Genomic DNA, 22,824 nt, shown 5'->3' with positions numbered 1-22,824 from the left:
TATCATGAATCCTAAGATATGGGAGAATAAATATATTCTAAAACCAAAACACAAATGACAAATGAAATGAACCACATTATCTTGTATATATAATTTTAATGAGATATCATTAATTTCATCATGTTTTATTTCTCTATAAATATATATGCATAAAAACATAATCGATTTACCATGAATCATAAGACATGAGAGAATAATAATATTCTATAACCAAAGCACAAAAGACAAGTCAAATGAACGGCATTGATATACGAGACAAATGAAGTACCATAAGAGTGGGAAAGTTGAAACAAAATAACCATCAAAGGTAGTGACGTGCATGCTTTATGGCCAGGGAATTAATTGAATTAGTTGAGGAGATGGCTAATGTCGCAACCCTAGCTACGAGGAGACGAACTAGGGCAACTTTGTGCGTTCGGACAAGATCACAAGTTTCCTCACCCATAAATACCAAAGGCGTAGATTGTAATGTCATATATTTGGGTGAAATTTGCTCAAGCAAGGATGGGCATTATGGGAAGAGGATCATCTGCTGAATATGTGAAGAACTTCATCTTGTTTGTGGCGATAACGACCGTGTTAATCATGAACGACTCAGTTGTTTCTGCAGAGGAAAGCAAAGAATCCCAGATTTATATCGTTCATGTGGAGGAACCAGAAATGGGCCTAAGTAGCTTTGAAGAGCGCAACAAATGGTATTCATCGTTTCTGCCCAAAACAAGACCATCAGATGCCGACAGAGAAGGAGGAGGAGATTCTAATGCAAATCTAGTGCATGCGTACAAGAATGTTATTACTGGATTTGCCGCCCGATTAACAAAATCCGAATTGGAGGCGATGAGACAAATCAAAGGTTTTGTGGATGCAAATCCTGATAGGGTGCTGCACTTGCAGACAACATATTCTGCTAAGTTCCTAGGGCTGGATCCCCACCAGGGACTGTGGCCAAGATCCAACACGGGCAAGGGCGTCATAATTGGGATACTAGATGGAGGTATCTCGCCAGAGAGCCCTTCGTTTAAGCCAGATGACAAGATCGGTCCTGTGCCTTCTCGGTGGAAGGGAATCTGCCAGACTTCACCAGATTTCAATGCGTCTAGCTGTAACAACAAGCTCATCGGAGCAAGAATCTTCACAAACATCGGCCCTCATACGGCAAGGGACTTGGATGGACACGGCACTCATACTGCATCGACCGCCGCCGGAAGCCCCGTTGCCAATGCCGGAATTTTTGGCAATGCAGAAGGAACCGCCCAGGGGATGGCACCGGGCGCTCATATTGCGGTTTACAAGGTTTGCAGAGATTCGCTATGCATGACATCTGATGTTCTGGCGGGGATGGACGAAGCCATTTCAGACGGCGTGGACGTGCTCTCGCTCTCTCTTGGAGGCGGCGCTGTGCCGTATTATGACGATGACATTGCCATTGGGGCCTTCTATGCGATGGAAAGAGGCATTTTTGTGAGCTGTGCGGCCGGAAACAATGGGCCGGCAGAGCCTTCTTTTCTTGAGAACAGCGCACCTTGGATCATGACGGTGGGTGCAAGCTCCATGGACAGACATTTTGTTGCAAATCTCAAGCTTGGAGACGGAACAATTCTGTATGGTGAGTCACTCTTCAACGGCATGGAGAGCAAGACTCCAGAATTGAGCCTTGTACGGGGAAACTTGTGTGTGCAAGGCGCTCTGGATTTGAATCTGATCAAAGGGAAGCTTGTGGTGTGCATGAGAGGCGGTCCTACAACACAAACGCAGCAGGGAGAAGCTGTTCGAGAGGCCGGAGGGGCCGGCGTGATATTCATTAATGATAATTCTGGCGGGGAGGAAATCCGAGTGGACGTTCAAGTTTTGCCGTCAACAACCCTTGGTTACAAGGCAGCACTTGCCCTGGAAGCCTATATGACTTCTACCAAGACCCCCACGGCGGCCATTCAGTTCCACGGCACCGTCTTTGGCGCCGCCAACAATATTTCAGCGCCCGCAGTGGCCTCTTTTTCATCCCGCGGCCCCAACGTAATCAGCCCAGAAATTCTGAAACCCGACGTAATCGCCCCCGGATTTGGCGTCCTAGCAGCTTGGCCTTCAGATCTCAGTCCGTCGAGACTCCCTCAAGATCAGAGAAGAGTAATGTTCAACATCATGTATGGGACGTCCATGTCCACCCCACATGTGAGCGGGGTGGCTGCTTTGTTAAAAAACACTCACCCGGAATGGAGCCCTGCGGCCATTAAGTCTGCTCTTATCACTACTGCAGACCACGTCGATAAGAAAGGTGGGCCGATTCTTGACGGTGGAAACAGTTTCGCTCCGGCAGATATTTTCGCTACAGGCGCTGGACATATAAATCCCGAAAGAGCAGCCGATCCAGGCCTTATCTATGACCTTAGTGCCCAGGAATATGGTCCCTATCTCTGTGGGCTGAAGTACACAGTATCTCAGATCCGGATGATCCTAAACAAAAATAATGTGTGCCCTACCAGTGATGAAAGCACTCTCACCGGCAACCTCAATTATCCGTCCTTCTCTCTGGTTTTTGATAATCTAAATTCTATTACCTTGAGAAGAAGCGTGACCAACGTTGGAGCGGCCAAATCCACATACAGTGTCAACATTTCTCCTCCCAGAGGAGTGGATGTGACGGTGAGTCCAACGTCCTTATCTTTTGAAGCAGTGTTGGAGAAGAAGAGTTACAGCGTCACGTTTGTAGTAAACAAAAGCAATGCTAACAGATCATCTGTTTCTCAAGGCTCAATTACGTGGGTTTCAAGCTCTCTTGTTTACAGTGTAAGGAGCCCTATCTCCGTCGCTTGGAATAGAACTGTAATGTGATGACAGTAACCAGGTTTGAATTGGAGATCCCATATTCATATTTATTTATATAATCAAATTCTGTGAGCTCTAGTCAAGTTATTGACTCAGTTTTGCAGGAGCAAATAATAAAGTCTATTCACGTCACTGTTCCACAATTGTGTAAAGATTTGTAACGCTTTCTTCATATTACTTTTATATTTTTCTTCTAGTATTATTATGATGTCGCGTTAGGGTTTTCATAGCCCTTTTCAATGCTCCCGTTATTAAATGGCAAATTTTCTTTTATCTAACTCAACTCTCATAAAGTGACGTAAACTAGAAAGGATAGGTGAATTCCAATAAAAACTCAGACCCAATCACGAGCCTAACAAAAATCTCTTACTGTTACATAATGATGGTCAAACATAAAAATCATTTTATATCTTTGACTTATTTTAAATCTTTCTTATGTGTCATAAATGTCATATATTCTTTCATTATAGTGAAATAGAACAAGATCTTAATCTAAGGTGTGTCGTAAGAAAATTGTTTTCCTTGTCTAACATCAAATATGAAATCTCTTATAACAACCCTCCATTTTCACTATTTATATGTACCATCTCCATTTAATGTATTCATATTAAAATAATCAAGGTATATGTGAGAAAATAAATAAAAAATAAATTCATGTTTCTTATATGGGGATGATGTTTGGAGATTGGGTATTAAATTTATTGTCTACATAATTAAATATAATTTATAAGAGTTGAGATTTCAAATAAAATTGCATACTAATCATAATAGATTGGCCCCTTGATGTTTATAACTATACATTTACTATGAAAATAGATATCTTTCATATTCGATAACTATGAATTTTAATATTCATCCTTATACTAGAAGGTATAGGCCAATCCACCATGTTGTATACATTATATCATATTTACTAAACAAATGATTTTTGTTCTTCTAATAGTCATCCTTATATCAAGGTATAGACCAATGTATCATGTTGTAAATATAGTATATAATATATATTACTAATAATTTTGCACGTCTTCTATATTCTCATTCATTGGACTCTTAGATCTTGCCCTCTATCAATTAATCAAAGACCATATAAAATTCATTAATTTACGTGACATAATCACAATAATAAAATATTTTTCAATGTGTTCAATTTTTCTTGTAAATACTATATAATTTCACTATCTATGACTCAAATATATAGTAAAATAGAAACCTAGAAAATATAAACAAATGCTCAATTAAGATCAAAAATTTGTGCCATAGTAAAAATCTAATGTTCTTATATAACTAGTGTCAAGCCTCTAAGAATAGTATTTAAAACGTTTTACACTAATTATCCTCAATTTACATCTTTTTATATGTTGTAAATTTCATACATTCTTTCATTATGATCAGATAGAATAAGATCTTAATCTTAGATGCTCTATAAGAACATTTATTTTGTTTTAATAATTTCAAATATAAAAGTTCTTATTACAACTTTCAATTTTCACCATTTACATCCACACTCTCTATTTGATTCTTATAAAATAATCAATGTGTTTGAGAGAAAATAAATGACAAATCAATACCCCCTCACACTTTTCCATTTAAGACTAGACATTAAATTTATTGTCTACATAATTGAATATAGTTTATAAAATTTAATTTTTACAAGACAAATTACACACCTACTTATAATAATTGAGCTCTTTGATGTATATAAATACACATCCACTCTAAAATATTTATATTTCATAATTTATAATATTTCTACTATTTCTAATATGCATCCTTATACAAAGTAATTAAGTTTTATGATACATACTTGAATTCAAGCCAAATATCTTTCCTTTGTAGAGAGTCAACTTTAAAATTTATTAATTATATTTAATTGGAATTGAATTATACTTGTATTATTCAAAAAAATATTTAATACCTACTTTTAAGATTTAATGTTCGGTATGTGGGTAAATGCACAATTGGGTCCCAATCCCATAGAAGTCCGTGGGTTGGGAAAAGAGCTCACTAGAAACGGGTGCCTGATTTTTACAAATCGGACACCTGTTTTGCTTCGCACTCATTTTGCTTCGGGTGCTCGAGCCATTCAAAAACGGGCGCCCGTTTAGCAACGGGTGCCCGAAGCTAAATGAGCACCCATTTTTTTTCAAATCGGGCGCTCGATTTGAAAAAAATGAGCGCCCGTTTTTGAAATGTATTTAAAAAAAAAACAAACCATTTTCCATCATTTTCACTATTTCAAAAACGGGTAGACGTTTCAGAGGAGCATAGATACTCATTTTTTTCACCCCAACTAACCCCCCAGACCATTTTTTACCTCCTTCTAGGTATTTAGTCTTATTTTTATATTCTATTTTATTTATTTTTATTATTTTTTCATAAAAAAAATGTGCATTTATTGTTGTTTTTTCATTTTAGTGTTTTAAAGTTTGAAAAACATTTTTTATTTTATTTTATTTCATGTTTAAAATAGTTTTTAGTTTTTAAATATTGCAAAAAACATGAATAGTAAAATCCGTAGGAAAAAAACAAAAAGCATGAATAGTAAAAACCGTAGGAAAAAACAAAAAAACAAAAATGTAAATGAAAAATAAACATTAGACACAAAAAATAGGCAATAAACCTTGAACAGAAAAACAAACACTAAACCCTAGATAGAAAAAAACAAACAAAAAACCCTAGAAAATAAACGAACAACAAACCCTAAAAAATTAACAAACAATAAAACCCCCTTCTCTCTCTCACACATACGTACATGCTACCATCTCTGTCATTACACTCTCTCTCTCAATCTCTCATTATCCCCTCTTTTTCTCACACACACATTACCCCCCCTCTCTCTCTCTCACACACACACACACACACCCACATTACCCCCCTCTCTTTCTTTCACATGCTACCCTCTTTCTATCATTACCTACTCTCTATCTCTCAAATTATCTATTATCTCTCTAACTCGTTGTATCTCAAATTATCTACTCTCTCTCTCTCTCTCTCTCTCTCTCTCTCTCTCTCTCTCTCTCTCTCTCTCTCTCTCTCTCTCTCTCTCTCTCTCTCTCTCTCTCTCTCTCTATTTTAATCATGCATAAAAGTCTAAATGTTTAAATTTATATTTCTAAATGTTTAAATTTATATTTCTAAATGTTATATTTAATTATAGGATTCTTTGTAAAATTTAGATGTTTAATTTATGTTTAAATTGAACTTTAAAATGATAATGAATATGAATGTGTTTTTTTTTGTGTTTGAAAAATAGGGTTCTTAAATTTGATAATACTCTAACTATCACTATTAATCCTCATTACTTCCTAACTTAGCCCAATCTCTAAAGATATACTATATATTTACAAACATCATAACATGACCTTTTTCTTTTTTTTTTTCTCTTTGCTTTATCCTTTTGTCTTCCTCTAATAACCAATGCCTCCTTTTTTTATAGTAAATACCCCCCTAATAAGAGAGATAAAATAAGAATACAAAACTCCCCATAAAGAAGTAGGTCATGTGCTAATGATGAAAGATTGAAGAAAAAAGATGATCCATTACTTGCAAACAATATTTTTTTTTCCTTTAGGAAGAAATAAATACATTGGCGACTGGAAATGTCATTATAATAAGTTGGGTAAATACAAAATTCAAATCTAAATAGACTTGTGTCTCTAAGAACTTCACCAATATTCACATGTTGGAACAAAATGATGATAAAGAATCTTGTGAGGATCGAAGTAGAATGAGCAACAAAGATAAAATGATGGGTTGCCAATGATGGCATGGCTATCATGAAAGAGGATATCAATATCCTCAAAATAATATTTAACATATGTAATTCTAAACTCCTCAAACAAGGATAATATATTGAAAATATATGAATCCCAAGTGGTCATGTTTAGAAGGTGATTAATGCCATGCTAGACTAAATCAATTGGGCTTATGGAATTGGTGATAATAATCTAAAATAATAATTTTTTTTTTAAGATGGATATTAGGTCTTGATAGGATGAGTACTTGAAGAATGAGACAAGCCTCTAAATTGTCAAAACATGCAAGACCTATGATATAATTAATTTCCTCTGTGTTGGTGTAAATAATTATTCATCTTGGATATTATTACACTTACTTAAGTTTACTTAGGAAATGCATTTCATAGTAGTTTGGGTATGAGACACTTGGGTGTTTGTTCCACATTGGGATAGTGTGTGTAGGAGAATTTCCACCTTTTATGGTGTTGATCTTGTTGTTACACTCCACATTCAGTGGGTGACCCACCTTATGTAGACTATTATATTGTTTCTCCTACCTACCCACACTTATTTCCTACCTACCCTTGTTTCTTATTGACCCACATGTCATGTTTGTGTGCTCACATATCCATAAGCCTTGCCTATATAAGCAAGCTTATCTACATTGTATGTAAATGGAACTATTGATCATTTATCTATTGATGAGAATACCGTTTATTCTTATCCTATATTTTGTCTCTATTGTACTTTTCATTGAGCTCTTGATCTTGGCAAAATATCACATGGTATCAGAGCCATTGGGGCTTCATTGATTGGTTTTTGGAGACATCGTGGAAGGCTTCTATTTTTGGATCTGAGGGACTGCATTTTTTGGAAGCATCTTAGAGCATTTTCAACCTCACCATTGTGTCCGAGAGGCCGTTTCCATAAAAATCGAGTATAAATTCGACCTATTTTGGCAAAAATCAATTTTTGGGTGGAGGAAATTTTCTGCCCAATTTGGGCGGTACGGTACAAAATTTTCGAATTTTTTTTCAAAAAAAAAAAAGATATTTTTTCTGAAAATTATTTTTCTGTTTGAAATTTTTTTTGAAATTATTATTTTATTTTTTTGGAAATTTTTTTGGGATCCGTTCCTTCTGCCTAGTCATCAGCACCACGTCAGCAATGCCACATCAGCAGTCCAGTTGGTTGCCAAATCACCCTGCCACGTCAGTAGCACCACGTCAGGAGTGCCACATCAGCAGTCCAGTTGGCTGCCAAATCACCCTGCCACGTCAGCAGTGCCACGTCAACAGTCCAATTGGCTGCCAAATCACCCTGCCATGTCAGCAGCCCAGTTGGCTGCCACATCACCTATCAAATCACTTGCATAGTCAGTGCCAAGTCAGTACCCTGTCAGCCATGAAGTTTGGGGGACGGTCATACGGCCGTCAAATTTAACATTGCAGTCTGTTGACATCATCATTTTTTCAAAAATTTTATACCCCCCTCTCATTGAGCTTTTTGATTTTGCAGTTCAACTTCAAATGGCCATATCTTGCTCATTTTTGCTCCTTTTTTGGTGCAGTTTATTTAAAAAATGGGCTAGAATTTCATGTACTTTCACGTGGTGGAATTATTTTCTAATTTTGATGGATAGATTTTTCAGAATTCTTAGTTTTTGGTGACTGTACCTGTCCAATCCCCGTTTCTGCAACTTCCAGGTCTCTGTTCGGGCTCATAAGAACTCCTTTTTAGGTGCCATTTTTTTTGAAAGTGCATTATTTTTTGTCTACTCTCAGAATATGCTATCAGTTTGTAGCAATTGTGGGTATAAATTATACTTTCATCATATGGTCTTATTTGGCCAATTTGGCATTTGTCTTGCATAGATCTATCTTTCTGATCTTTTGCTTTATAGTTCTTAGCCTATTGGGGCAAATGTAAAACAAAATCAGAATTCCACCTTGCCATTGTTTGCAAGTGGCCTATTGTACACGCACTACATATAAAGTGCCAAAATCATCACTTTTGTGGGGGGTACTTTGATTGAGTGAATTTGGGAGGGTGTCTCTTGTGCTTTTATACTCTTGTGTTCCTTCCTTTTTGCTGCTATGGGTTCTTCTAAGTTTCCTCTCTTAACTCCTCATAATTATGCTACTTGAAAAATTGAAGCATGGAGTAAACTTATGGAAAAAGGACTAACTCATTACATTGATGGAACTATTGTTGCTCCTGCTAATCCTAAAGTTGATCCAGTTGGTCACTTGGATTGGCTCACTAAAAATATCATGGCAATTGGTACCTTAAGAAAGTATGTATCAAAGGATCTCATTTTTCATATTGAGAAGTGTACTCTAATCAAGGATGCTTGGCAAAAGTTTCAAGACTTGTATGGTCAAGTTGATGAGATTAGGGGATATCAAATTGATAGTGATCTCACCATGTTGGATCCCAAGAACTTTGATACTATACAAGATTATGTCACTAAGGCAAATGAGTTGAGGGCACAACTCAAAGATTGTGGCATTGATAAGAAGGATACTCAATTGATATTCAATTTGATAGGCAAGCTTCCACAAGAATATGCAACATTTGTTTCTATTTTCCAAACCCATAGGATGACAATGGGTTCAAGTTACACAATGCCTACATTTGATGTTTTCAATGAAATGTTGATGATGGAACAAACTAAGTTGATAAGCATGGGCATTCTTAAGGCTTCTAAGTCTCAAGCATTAGTGGCAAATCAAGGGAACAAAGGAAATCAAGGAAAGGACAACTCAAACAAGAAGAAGTGGCAATCAAAGCCTAAGGACAAAGCATCATCTTCTCCACAACAAGGAGATACATCCTCTTCCAAGAGGGATAACTCACCAAAGAGGGAGAGACCTACTTGTGCCTATTGTAAAAAGTTTGGTCATGAGGAGCGTCATTGCCATTCTAAGAAGATTGATGAGCTCACACATATCATCAAAAAGCATAACATTGATTTGCCTAATGTCTACAAGAAGGATGATTCATCACCTTCTACTTCCTCACATTCAAAAGGAAAAGGGCAAGCATTCATGGCTTCTACAAGTGCGAAGACTCACTCTTTTGGGACAAGAAAAGGAAAAACTCTTTGTGCTACTATCAGTCATGATTTAGAGAGATGGCTTCTAAATTCAGGGGCTTCTCATCATATGGCATCTTCGCAATCTATGTTCTCTATATTTGAGCCTTGCACCATGCCGCAGATATTGATGGGAAATCATACATACATGGATGTGATTGGGAAAGGATCTATTGACATTGGGAATAACTCCTTCAATGATGTGTTGTGTGTACCCCACTTGACAAACAATCTCCTTTCTATCTATCAAATCACACATGGTGCAACTAAGAGAGTTGTGGAGTTCACACCTGAGTCAGTTTTCATTAGAGACTTGGAGACTAGAGCTATCATTGCGAGTGGGGTGGTTGATCATGCATCTCGGTTATACTCCTTTTCAGATTTTGTTGATGATGATGATTTCACATTTGATGATTCTACACATGTTGATCACACTTCTTATGATGGTTCAGTTTTTGAGGAGAACTTTGGACACTTGAACATGGGGATTCTCACATGTGACCCCATTCTTGAGCCTTGTATTTCATCTCCTCATATTAATATCACATCACCTATTGCACCTGATGATGCAAATAGTGTGACAGTTTTGCCTTCATGTGATTCAGTGCAGTAGGATATTCATTGTCTTCCAGCTTCAGATTAATGGGATGGTTACTTGACATACATTGCAGGTTTGTTTATGGAATCCTACATAGCAGATTTAGGAGATATCATTGATGACATTCATCTTCTCTTTGATGAAGGTGATCCTTCTTTGATTGTTGCGAGGGAACACTCTGACCCTTTTGTTCATTCTCTACATGATCATTGTTTCAAGGTTGACATGATTGTGGATACTTATGTACAACAGTTGGAGGAGGTCTCTTTATTTTTTGAGGAGACATGTGAGTCTTTGGGACATGTTCTACATCCATCTCCACTAGATCTTGGCATGCCTTTTTCAGTAGTGTGGCATAGTTTACCACCTTTGGAGGGGGTATCTTTCAGCATCAACATGGGGACACTTGAGGAGTTTTCAAAGATTCCTTTCATCATGAGTTTTCTTCATACATCTTCCCTTCATGATTGGGGAGTCTTCATGGATACACCTTTGGTTTTGTTTCTTCCTAAGGGGAGGAATGTTGTTCGATGTTCGTGGAGCAGTTTCTTCATACATCAAGCTTCTATCATTGGTGCAGAATCCACATTGAGGGGGGCCTTCCTAGCTTCTCTTCTTCTTTCATATGGGGGGGTGACTTTTTCCTCACACGGGGTTTTGTCCTTCACATACTTCTATGAGAGTTCTTTGTATCTAGTTTTCATCTTTCTTTTGGGGGAGGTTTTTTCCCATTGGGTTTTTCTCTCTTTCCCCACTTTGTGAGAGATTTCATTGCATTGGTTTGCATGCATTTTCATTTGTACATGGGTACCTAACATGGCCTAGTAGCCGGGACCCATCTTGCATTGCTTAGCTGCATTGTAGACTTAAGTGCATTCCCCTAAGTTGCACTTAAGGGGGGTGTTGGTGTAAATAATTATTCATCTTGGATATTATTACACTTACTTAAGTTTACTTAGGAAATGCATTTCATAGTAGTTTGGGTATGAGACACTTGGGTGTTTGTGCCACATTGGGATAGTGTGTATAGGAGAATTTCCACCTTTTATGGTGTTGATCTTGTTGTTACACTCCACATTCAGTGAGTGATCCACCTCATGTGGACTATTATGTTGTTTCTCCTACCTACCCACACCTATTTCCTACCTACGGTTGTTTCTTATTGAGCCACATGTCATGTTTGTGTGTTCACATATCCATAAGCCTTGCCTATATAAGCAAGCTTATCTACATTGTATGTAAATGGAACTATTGATCATTTATCTATTGATGAGAATACAATTTATTCTTATCCTATATTTTATCTCTATTGTACTTTTCATTAAGCTCTTGATCTTGGCAAAATCTCACACTCTTAAGTATCACCATCGAAGGGTATGTGATATTCATCTACAAAGGGAGTGAAATAATCTACAATAGGATTCTTTAGGAATGGAGAGATATGAGGATCTCCATGGATCACCTAAAGTCTATTCCAAAGTGTGTGGGGGAAATCAATATCCAATGCAATACACATAGAATCATGATCTTGATAGTAGATCAAATCATTCCTACGTGGTCAATGATGTTACACCAAGATTATATAATTTCCAGTGTTTCTAGTTTAGGTATGAGTCCATACATAAAAGGAAAATGATTACACCACCTAAAACTTATCAAGATATCATTTATAAAAGAATCATAGGTATCCCTTTCTAATTTTACCACAAAAGGATGAATAGAGAAACCTATGATACCTCCTCAAATAAAAAATTAAAAGATCAATAAAATCAATACATATAAAACATATCAAACAAATTCATCTCATGTAAGACTGTCATTTTCATGTGCCAAGATGTCCAAGTAAATGACTAGAATGTGAAATCACAAAAAATAAAATATAAAATACAAGGGAATATTCTAGAAAATAATTGTGTGATCTATGAAGATTTATGAACCACCTTTTCAATGCCACATGAAGCATGAAAAAATATGCTCTCTATCAAAAGTTACGAGGCTTTAAATTTACATAGCTTGATTTAAGTTAAGAGGACAATAAATCACACTAGTGGCAAATTTAATAAAAATAAGAATCAAATATAGATCAATATTAGAATCACATTTTTTGGGTTGCAACTTTGAACAAGAAAATACCAATATAAAATTGAATATAAAAAAAATAGAGTTTTTGTTTTGTTTTAACTCCTCCAAGAGTAGAGAACCTACTATTTATTCAAGCTTCAACATAGTGTAGTACTACTAGTTGCGATCACTAAATCATCTAATGATTCTAGCAAAGAACACAACAAAGTAGTACATGTATTGATAAGTTCATAGATATAACTTATGACTTTAATGAATTTAGTTAATTTAACCAAAAGAGAGTAGTTGAATCAAATCCTATCAAGTTGAAAATATAAAGTGGTAGCCTAATTGACGATAATGGTTAAATATTGCAAGGGTACTAAATTGTAATTCCATGGAAGTTACCTTCATTATCTAAATTAGTGGAGTCATTTCTTCATTATCTATTCTCTCTCTCTCTCTCATGATTATTTTTATGATTTTGATGGAACTTATACTAATGCATCTTTAGATGTTAAAAAGTATTGTTTGAGTTCCATGGGCATTATGATGTTTTATTTTGTAGAATATTTCTTATACTTTGATTTAAGTGGATAATATTTCTTAAATGATGCTTATTATTAAAATAGACCCACCTATTAATAATATTATAGATCTATGTGAGTTTCCTTTTTTTACATTTAAGTTGCTAAATTGTATTTAATTATAAGTTTTTTTGGAAGGTGAAACGTAAATTAAATAGTTTGTAATTGTAAATTTTCATGTTTGTAATTGTACTTGTAAATTTTCATGTTTGTAATTGTAATTGTAAATTTTCATATTTGTAATTGTAATTGTAAATTTTCATGTTTGTATATATATGTAGATTATTTTCACAGAATGGATGAGTTTGAGATAGATGAGCTATTAGGTCTAGCACCACCTCTACCTCCACCCCCTCCACCTCTACCTCCACCTCCACCCGATCATTTGAGGCAGACAATTAGGATGAATATTGATTCTTTGATTAGAGATATCCATACTATTAGACGTGAGCCTCATCCAACTCCGTAGTTGTTACACCTTGCAGATAGTATGCAAGGGATTGTATAGTCTATACAGGCTTTAGATAGCGAGCTAGATAGCTATCCTAGTTGGCGGGAGGGATTGCGTGCATTTTACGTTGATGTCCTAACATACAAACAAGTCAATGAATTAAAAATAACAAAAATGGATGTGAAATAATATTTTATGAACCCTAAGATGGGTGAAGAGATAGATCCGAAGAAGCCATGGATCTCAATTCGATGGTGTAGGCACCCAGGCATAACTAGACACTTTTGGGAGTGGTGACCATCCACCACACTCCAATCATGAGGTCCCGATGTATTTTTTGAAGAGATTATGGGACGAATTTGAATTGGGCAAAAAGCCCAACTACTTTGATATTAGATCATTTCAGGAGGTCGGGAGAGGCATTCCCCAGGATAGTCAAGGAGCAAAATTGAGCAATAGGGTTAGAAACCATGTGCGCGATGATCCATTGGTTCCTCTTCCATCACCAGTTGTTCCAACACCTGCCCATCATCAAGTAGTAGATTCTGTTCTAGGTTCATTGAGTGCCCTATTGGGGAATTTGGTACAACAATTGCGTGAGGTGAGGGCTTCCCCCAGCTTAGCACATGTTTGCACGAGCTATGGGGATGTATGTACCGGTCCACAGAGTGAGGCTGCCCCTGGAGGAGATGGTAATTTTGATGATGCTGATGCTATCCATGGTGGTTATGATGATGCCAAGCAGGCTACACATGCTGATGCCATCTCTTCATATGTTGATCTCCTGTGCGTAGATGATGATCAACCTATAGAGGTACAAATTTATTTATATATTTTACAGTGCAATATTAAATTCCTTATATATACACATATGAACAATAACATGAGTCATTTTTTTTCTGAATAGAGGATGGATCATACCATGTCATTGAGGAACCGACACCATGTTACATCAATACCTAGAGATGTTGGTGCCCCATTTACGGTATGCACTTTCATCTAGATACATTGTATTGATATGTACATTTAAAATAAACAATAAATTTTTAATTGTAATGATGTGTATGATATATTTTTTCAATTTTGTAGGGTGCTTCATGTAGCACCAAGGTGGGTAGTTCTTCACGTGACCAGTGGACCACTGAGGCTCAACCTCATATACCACTAGTATGTTTTTTATCCATTAATTTGAAGTGTTTATATGCTTACTAATCTTGTAGTCTATATATATACTTTATAATTTATGTATATATACAAGTTTGATTCATGCTTTATATATGTTGTTCAGGTTGATACCACTACCAGTATTGGTATGGCTATGGGATTGACCCAGATGCAATCATCGACATTGTCATTTATGGTGATGATTAGAAAAATAATTTCTAATTTGTTTATACGGTGTACTTGGCTTTTATAGGGATTATCAAAATTGATGCACAATGTTTTTTTTTGCAGGACTTGACTACAACCACTTTTCTTGTTCATGATACTGCATAAGAGGGTAGAGTCACTGATACTGCACATGAGGGTGGAGACAGTGATATTACACACACACATGATGGTGCATCTCAAGACCACGTGCAACAAGATGATTCATCTCAGCCATCTTCATGTGGAGTGAAGAGGGCTACAAATGAGATGCACACGATTTGTTAGATTATATATTTAAGATCTGTCATGTTATTGTATTATGGACTTTTTATGATGACACTTGTTATGTTATCCTGGGACTTGTTATTATGTGATTATATATAGGACTTGTTGTTATGTGATTATATATAGAACTTTTTATTATGTCATTTCATTGCTATTATGATATCAGGTCATGTTATGTGATTTGGCACACTCTAGTGATTATATATGTGATGTTGTTTTGTTATTATGTTATTTGGACTTGTTTTAATGTCATTTCCTTATTATTATTTTTTCAAGACTTGTTATTATGTCATCAAGATTTGTTATGTGATTGTATATAGGACTTTTTATTTATGACTTGTTATGTGATCTATTTATGACTTTATATTTTAACATTTTGATTGATCTGATAGTTTTGATACTAAATGTTTAGTACTGATGCCAAGCTAATAGGATGAGAGCGGGGGGAGGGTGAATCATACAAAATTAATCTTCAATATATTCAACAGATTCAACCTCGGTAACATATACTTCAATAATATAACCAAAACTGCCAAACATTCAAACTCATAAGCATATAATCATCATAACACTCATAACACCAGATTTAACGTGGAAACCCAAATAGGGAAAAACCACTATGGGATTTCGGACCCACTAAGAAATATACTCTTCTAGAGTATGCTCGGTTAAAAGAAAATCCTATTAAAGATTACAAACACATTGCTAGATGTGACCCGGTAAAGGGATTTACCTCAGATTTGTTAGGATCTTCACCTTGTTAGAAGTGACCTTGTCAAAGGATTTCAAACACTCAATCAGAATGTCACCTTGCTAGAGGATTTACAAATAAGATTGTTAAGTCCACTCGGTTAAGAGATTTTCTGTCACTTCACAAAATAACAGTAATAAAAATATATTTGCAACTTTGCATCTAAAATGCTAAAGCAGATTCTTATTTACTCAATACAATCTAGTCATAGGACTTATCTTGTCCCTCTGCTGGGCTCTATACTCTGTTATCAAAACAGGTCTTCAAGCTTCTGTGCTCGGTAAACACTGTGTAACATCCCTGTGCTTACACTTGCCCACATGCATTATTTATCAACAATTCCTTATTTATAAACAATTTGCCAACCTCTTAATCTCCTTGATCACATTTTCCATGATCAATCATAGCCATTAGATCTTCAAACTTGACCAGGTTCAATGTATCCTTCGATCTGAAAATGTTTTACCCCACCTTGGAACTTGCATACATTTCTTGTAACTTGTGCTAGGGTATTGCGGTTCAATCTGAGCTGTAGATATTCCTGTTGAGCTTTCATTGCCATAGATCCTTAACAACCTTTATACACATTGTAATAATCATTTAATCATAACCAGCTCATCAGCTTCCTTCATTAAATAATGCTTTTATTCATTCAATGCATTCTGTTATTACTCGGTTGCAACTCGCTAAATACTAAACTTCACTTGGTAGACATTCTACCTTCATTAACCGATAGCGATAACCTTAGGGTTTACTAACTAAGTTCCTTAGGGTTTACTGACTAGGTTCTTTGCTCGATAACATAGTATAGTATTAACCTTACAAACAATAGCATATGTAGGATATCAAAAAACAATCTAAACATCATGATCTCATCATTGTCTAACTCAGTAATAGTTGCCCATTGAATAACTTATTTCTCCCCTTATTCATCACATTCTTTCTGTGTCTTTTACCGACATCTTTATACTCATCAAATCACACTTCTTAAGATATGGGAACATCATATTGAATTTGAAAATCAAATTCTTGACATCAATGACAAAATAATAATATTAAGACAGTAAAAATCCTTAATCAGTTCTATCCATAATCATCAACAACCTTCTCAATATCCTAATTGAAATGCCAACAATCTCCCTTTGTCTGTTATAATGCCAATAATCTCCCCCTTTGGCATTGATGGCAAAACCAATTGATTTGACCTAATGATTTGGATTCGGATTGCTGTGATTGATTGCTCAGATTACTGAAATGCTCTCCTCCTATCATCAGTCTTCTCCCCCATACATTAGTCTTCTCCCCCTTTGACAACAATGCCAAAAAGAAAACTAAAACATAATTTCTTCCGCTGAGAAGTGAATTCCTTGCTGTTATGTGTCAACTTAGTCTCGGTCAGAGCATTATGTCTTCAATTCATGTTCCCTGTATTGTTTCCTGCACACCTTTAGAAAACCTCCTAAAGTGTGTAAATAAGCATCAACTCTTAAAAGGTATTCTTTAGAGTCATCAAATTGATGCTTTCATCGAACTTGGTTAGTGAGTAGAAGATAGAGGTAGGACCCCTAACTTGCTTTTGAGATACTCAAAAGTGTCCCTTGGCAGTGGCTTGGTGAAGATATCTACTATTTGTTCCTTTGTGCTAATATACTCCAACACCACTTTCTTCTCTTGAACTTCTTCTCTAAGATAATGATATTTGATAGAGATGTGCTTTGTCTTAGAGTGCATAATAGGATTCTTTGAAATGTTAATGGCACTAGTATTGTCACAGAACATAATTACTAGCTCGGTAACTTTCTCATTTATACCTTCCAACAGTTGTTTGATCCATGCTATATTGGTACAATTCAATGCTGCAACAACATATTCAGCTTCTGTTGTTGACTGTGAAACACATCCTTGTTTCTTGCTAAGCCAACTTACTAGTCTTTCTCCTAAAAGAAAGCTCCTCCACTTGTGCTTTTCCTATCATCAATGTTGCTTGCCCAATCAGCATTAGTATAAAATTTTAAATCAAAATCATTTCCTTTCTGATATACTAAGCCATAATCTTCAGTGCCTTTCAGGTATCTGAAAATTCTCTTGATTGCTGTCATGTGTGTTTCCTTTGGATCTGCAGAGAATCTTGTAACTATACCTACTGCATGTGCTATATCTGGCCTACTGTGAACAACATATTGCAAATTTCCAATCATAGATCGGTAAAGTGTCTCATCAACAGATGCAGATTCATCGTTGTTTGATAGTTTACAGTTGGTAGTCATAGGAGTACTTACTAGTTTTGAATCCTCCATTCCAAATTTCTTCAAGATTTTCTTTATGTACTTGGATTGAGTAATGAAAATCTCATTTTTCATTTGTAGTATCTGTAAACCTATAAAATACTTTATCTCACCGATTAGTGACATCTCAAATTCTTTGCTCATTTCATTTCCAAAGTTCTTGCATAAAGAGTCATTTCCACAAAATATAATGTCATCAACAAATATGGCTGAGATCAGTATTCCATTGTCTTCATCATTCTTCATGTACATGTTACTATTTTCACTAGTTCTTATAAAACCAATCTTGATCAAATAAGAGTGCAATCTTTCATACCATGCTCTAGGTGCTTGTTTCAAACCATATAATGCTTTGTTCAATTTACATATCTGATCTTTATTCTTGTCTTCAACAAATCCTTTAGGTTGTTCAATAAAAACTTCTTCTTCTAATATACCATTCAAAAATGCAGATTTGACATCCATTTGATATACTTTGAAATTCTTGTAAGCAACATATGCCAACAATGTTCTTACTCCTTCAAGTCTTGCCACAGGTGCAAAAGTCTCACCATAATCAATTCCTTCTTCTTGAGCATAACCTTTGCAAACTAGTCTTGCTTTATTTTGAATGACCTCACCTTTTTCATTCAGCTTGTTTCTGAAAATCCACTTTGTACCGATTACATTTTTGTTTTTCAGTCTTGGGACCAGTGTCCATGTGTCCTTCTTCTTGATTTGATCAATCTCTTCTGTCATAGCATTTATCCAATCTTCACTATTAAATGCCTCTTTCACTATTCTCGATTCAAATTCAGATATCAGACATGTGTTCTATCTTAGTTTGTTCCTTGTCATCACTGGATCATTCTTATCTCCTATAATTTGACTTGATGCATGATTTCTTCTGACATACTTGGCTAATACAGGCTCGGTAGATTCTATATGATCTTCTTCATCACTCGGTAACTGGATATTCTCTTCATTTCCTTCAACAGTCTTCTCGATAGGACTTCTCGGTTGAACATAGACAAATTCATCATAATCTTCTGGTTCCTTGGAATTTCCTTCATCATTTCTTTTTGCAAATTCATCAATTTTCACATTTGCACTTTCTACTATTTTGTTAGATGATTTGATTAGACATTTAAATGCTTTGCTTCTAGAAGAATAACCTAGAAATGTTCCTTCTTTACTTTTCTGATCAAACTTGCCATTTCTATCATCTTTGTGAACATAGCATCTACTTCCAAAGATTTTAAAATAACTTACATTAGGTTTCTTGTCATACCAGATTTCATATGGTGTCTTCAAAGTTCCTTTCTTCAGTTTTACTCGGATCAGGGTGTAAACTGCTGTGCTTATTGCTTCTCTCCAAAATGTTTGTGACACTTTCTTTTCAATCATCAGGGTTCTGGCACAATCCGCAATAGATCTGTTTCTTCTCTTAGCAATTCCATTTTGTTGTGGAGTTCTCGGTGTAGAGACTTGTCTTTTTATACCATGATCATTGTAGAATAAGTTGAACTCATCAGAGGTGAACTCTCCTCCTCTATCAGATCTAAGACATTCCAGTTGTCTTCCTGTTTCATTTTCAACTCTTGCCTTGTACCATTTAAACATTTGAAAATCTTTTGATTTTTCTTTTAAAAACATAAATGACATCATCCTTGAATAATCATCCACAAATAATATGAAATATTTATCAGCATAATAACTTTGAACTTTCATAGGACCACAAAGATCAGTATGCACAAGATCTAAAATTCCCTTAGAAGTGTAGGACTTACTTGTAAAGCTTGATCTTGTCATCTTACCCATCTGGCATCCTTGGCACATAGCATTCTCAGGTTTCTCAAGACTCGGTAGACCTCTTACTCGGTGCTTCTTACTTATTTTGATTAGATTATCAAAATTTACATAACAAAACCTTTTATGCCATAACCATGTATCATCTATCTTTGGATATAGACACTTATTTCGAGTTGAGTCAAGGTGAAATGTGTTACCTTTTGTTTGTGTCCCGGTAGTAGCTAACTTTCCATGCTTGTCATGAACTTTGACAATTCCTTTCTGAAACTCTTTTTGGTATCCTGTATTGTTTAGTTGTGCTACACTCAACAAATTGTATTTCAAACCTTCAACCCAATAAACATCATTGCATTTTGCATTGCCAAGAAGTGTTATGGATCCTTTACCTCTTACTGGACATGGTGCATCATTACCAAATCTTACATAACCTCCATCATAATCTTCTAACATAACAAACTTGTGTTTATCACCTATCATGTGATGTGAGCGTCCACTATCTATGATCCAAGAATCATTTTTACTTATTTGAGATAGTAGGGCTTTTTCTTCATACCTTTCTTCATCTGATCCATCTTTGATAGCCACATAAACAACTTCCTCTGTATCAGTTTCATCTGATTTATCATCATTAGATTCCTCATTGGCTATTAGGCATGTCTTCTTATCTCTTCTTCTGAAATCTCGGTGTCCTCTGTAATGATTATCTTTCTGTTTGTCATCTTGGTAATCTCTCTTTTCACTTGATTCTCTGTCAGGACAGTTTGAGGCCATATGTCCTATCTTATCACAATTGAAACATTTCAAAGGTAGTTTTCCTTTATACTTATCTTTGCCTCTCGGTAACCTTCTGGCTAATAGTGCTTCAAATTCTTCTTGCTTCTTGATTTCCTCATACTTTGCGCACTTTTTCCATGTTCTTGCGAAATCTCTCACTTGCTCCACTGTGATCCCCTTCAGTGTTCTTACTCATTCTATCATTGTAATCATCAGATTCACCAATATGAAAAGAACTGAAAGCAACTTCTACTTTATTTACCGATGACCCACTGTTATCAAAATTACTTAACTCAAATGCATGTAGCTTACCAATAGTAGCATCTAAAGAAACTAGCATATTGGGTACATACCTCAATTCATTGATTGCAGAGACTCGGATTGCATAAGTTGGTAGAAGGGTTCTTAACAACTTACTTGTTATATCCTTTTCTTCAATAGTTCCACCTGCTCCTTTGATTTGATTGACAATCTCCTTTAGTCTTGTACTGTACTAGGTTATGTTCTCACCTTCATTCATCCTCATAGATTCAAGTTGTCCTCTTAGACTATCCACTTTTTCTCTTTGAACATTTTCATCACCACCATACACAGATATGAGCTTGTCCCACATTGCCTTTGCATCATTGTAGCCTTCTAGATCATTAAACTCTGAGTCGGTCAATGCAGATGTTATTTCAATCATTGCTTGGATATGTTCTTGCTTTGCCTTTATCTCTTCCATTGTCAATGTATAGGTGCTAGGTGTGATGAAATCATTCTCCAGATAATATATAGCATTTTCTCCAATTCCTGATAGGTGCAGCTTCATCCTTTTCTGCCATGTAGAGAAACTTGACTTGTTCAGCTTTGGTGTATCCCTCTTATACATATTTGGATCTTTGCTTCAAGTACCTTTAAACTTTTTCTTCCGGAGTCCAAAGCTCTGATACCAATTGATAGTTCTGATACTAAATATTTAGTACAGATGCCAAGCTAACGGGATGAGAGGGGGGGGGGGTGAATCATACAAACTTAATCTTCAATATATTCAATAGATTCAACCTCGGTAACATATACTTCAGTAATATAACCAAAACTGTCAAACATTCAAACTCATAAGCATATAATCATCATAACACTCATAACACTAGATTTAACATGGAAACCCAAATAGGGAAAAACCACTATGGGATTTCAAACCCACTAAGAAATATACTCTTCTAGAGTATGCTCGGTTAAAATCAAATCCTGTTAAAGATTACAAACACATTGCTAGATGTGACCCGGTTAAGGGATTTCCCTCAGATCTGTTAGGATCTTCACCTTGTTAGAAGTGACCTTGTCAAAGGATTTCAAACACTCAATCAGAATGTCACCTTGCTAGAGGATTTACAAATAAGACTGTTAAGTCCACTCGGTTAAGAGATTTTCTATCACTTCACAAAATAATAGTAATAAAAATATATCTGCAACTTTGCATCTAAAATGCTAAAGCAGATTCTTATTTTCTCAATACAATCTAGTCATAGGACTTATCTTGTCCCTCTGCTAGGCTCTATACTCTATTATCAAAACAGGTCTTCAAGCTTCTATGCTTGGTAAACACTGTGTAGCATCCCTGTGCTTACACTTGCCCGCATGCATTGTTTATCAACAATTCCTTATTTATAAACAATTTGCCAACCGCTTAATCTCCTTGATCACATTTCCCATGATCAATCATTGCCATCAGATCTTCAAACTTGACCAGGTTCAATGTATCCTTCAATCTGAAAACGTTTTACCCTGCCTTGGAACTTGCATACATTTCTTGGAACTTGTGCTAGGGTATTGGGGTTCAATCCGAGCTGTAGATCTTCCTGCCGATCTTTCATTGCCATAGATCCTTAACAACCTTTATACACGTTGTAATAATCATTTAATTATAACCAGCTCATCAACTTCCTTCATTAAATAATGCTTTTATTCATTCAATGCATTCTATTATTACTCGGTTACAACTCGCTAAATACTAAACTTCACTCGGTAGACATTCTGCCTTCATTAATTGATAGCGATAACCTTAAGGTTTACCGACTAAGTTCCTTAGGGTTTGCCGACTAGGTTCTTTGCTCGGTAACATAGTATAGTATTAACCTTAAAAACAATAGCATATGTAGGATATCAAAAAAAAATCTAAACATCATGATCTCATCATTGTCTAACTCGGTAATAGTTGCCCATTGAATAAC

At 35.7% G+C, this 22,824-nt stretch overlaps 1 protein-coding gene across 1 annotated transcript; it reads left to right on the top strand.

The window, feature by feature from the left end:
* Positions 1 to 504: 504 nt before the first annotated feature.
* Positions 505 to 2,829, top strand: LOC131039115 (subtilisin-like protease 4). Its single transcript, XM_057971769.2, has one exon. It carries the CDS (start codon positions 505 to 507, stop codon positions 2,827 to 2,829), a length of 2,325 nt encoding a protein of 774 aa, XP_057827752.1.
* The last annotated feature ends 19,995 nt before the right edge of the window (positions 2,830 to 22,824 follow it).

The sequence above is a fragment of the Cryptomeria japonica genome, chromosome 10, assembly GCF_030272615.1.
Source record: "Cryptomeria japonica chromosome 10, Sugi_1.0, whole genome shotgun sequence".
Taxonomy (NCBI): domain Eukaryota; kingdom Viridiplantae; phylum Streptophyta; class Pinopsida; order Cupressales; family Cupressaceae; genus Cryptomeria; species Cryptomeria japonica.
The sequence above is the reverse complement of the archived record's forward strand: the minus strand, read 5'-3'. Positions and strand labels throughout refer to the sequence as shown.

What these genes read in the sequence shown, in the direction of transcription:
- LOC131039115 (XM_057971769.2), top strand. Translation starts at nt 505, where the DNA reads ATGGGCATTATGGGAAGAGGATCATCTGCTGAATATGTGAAGAACTTC.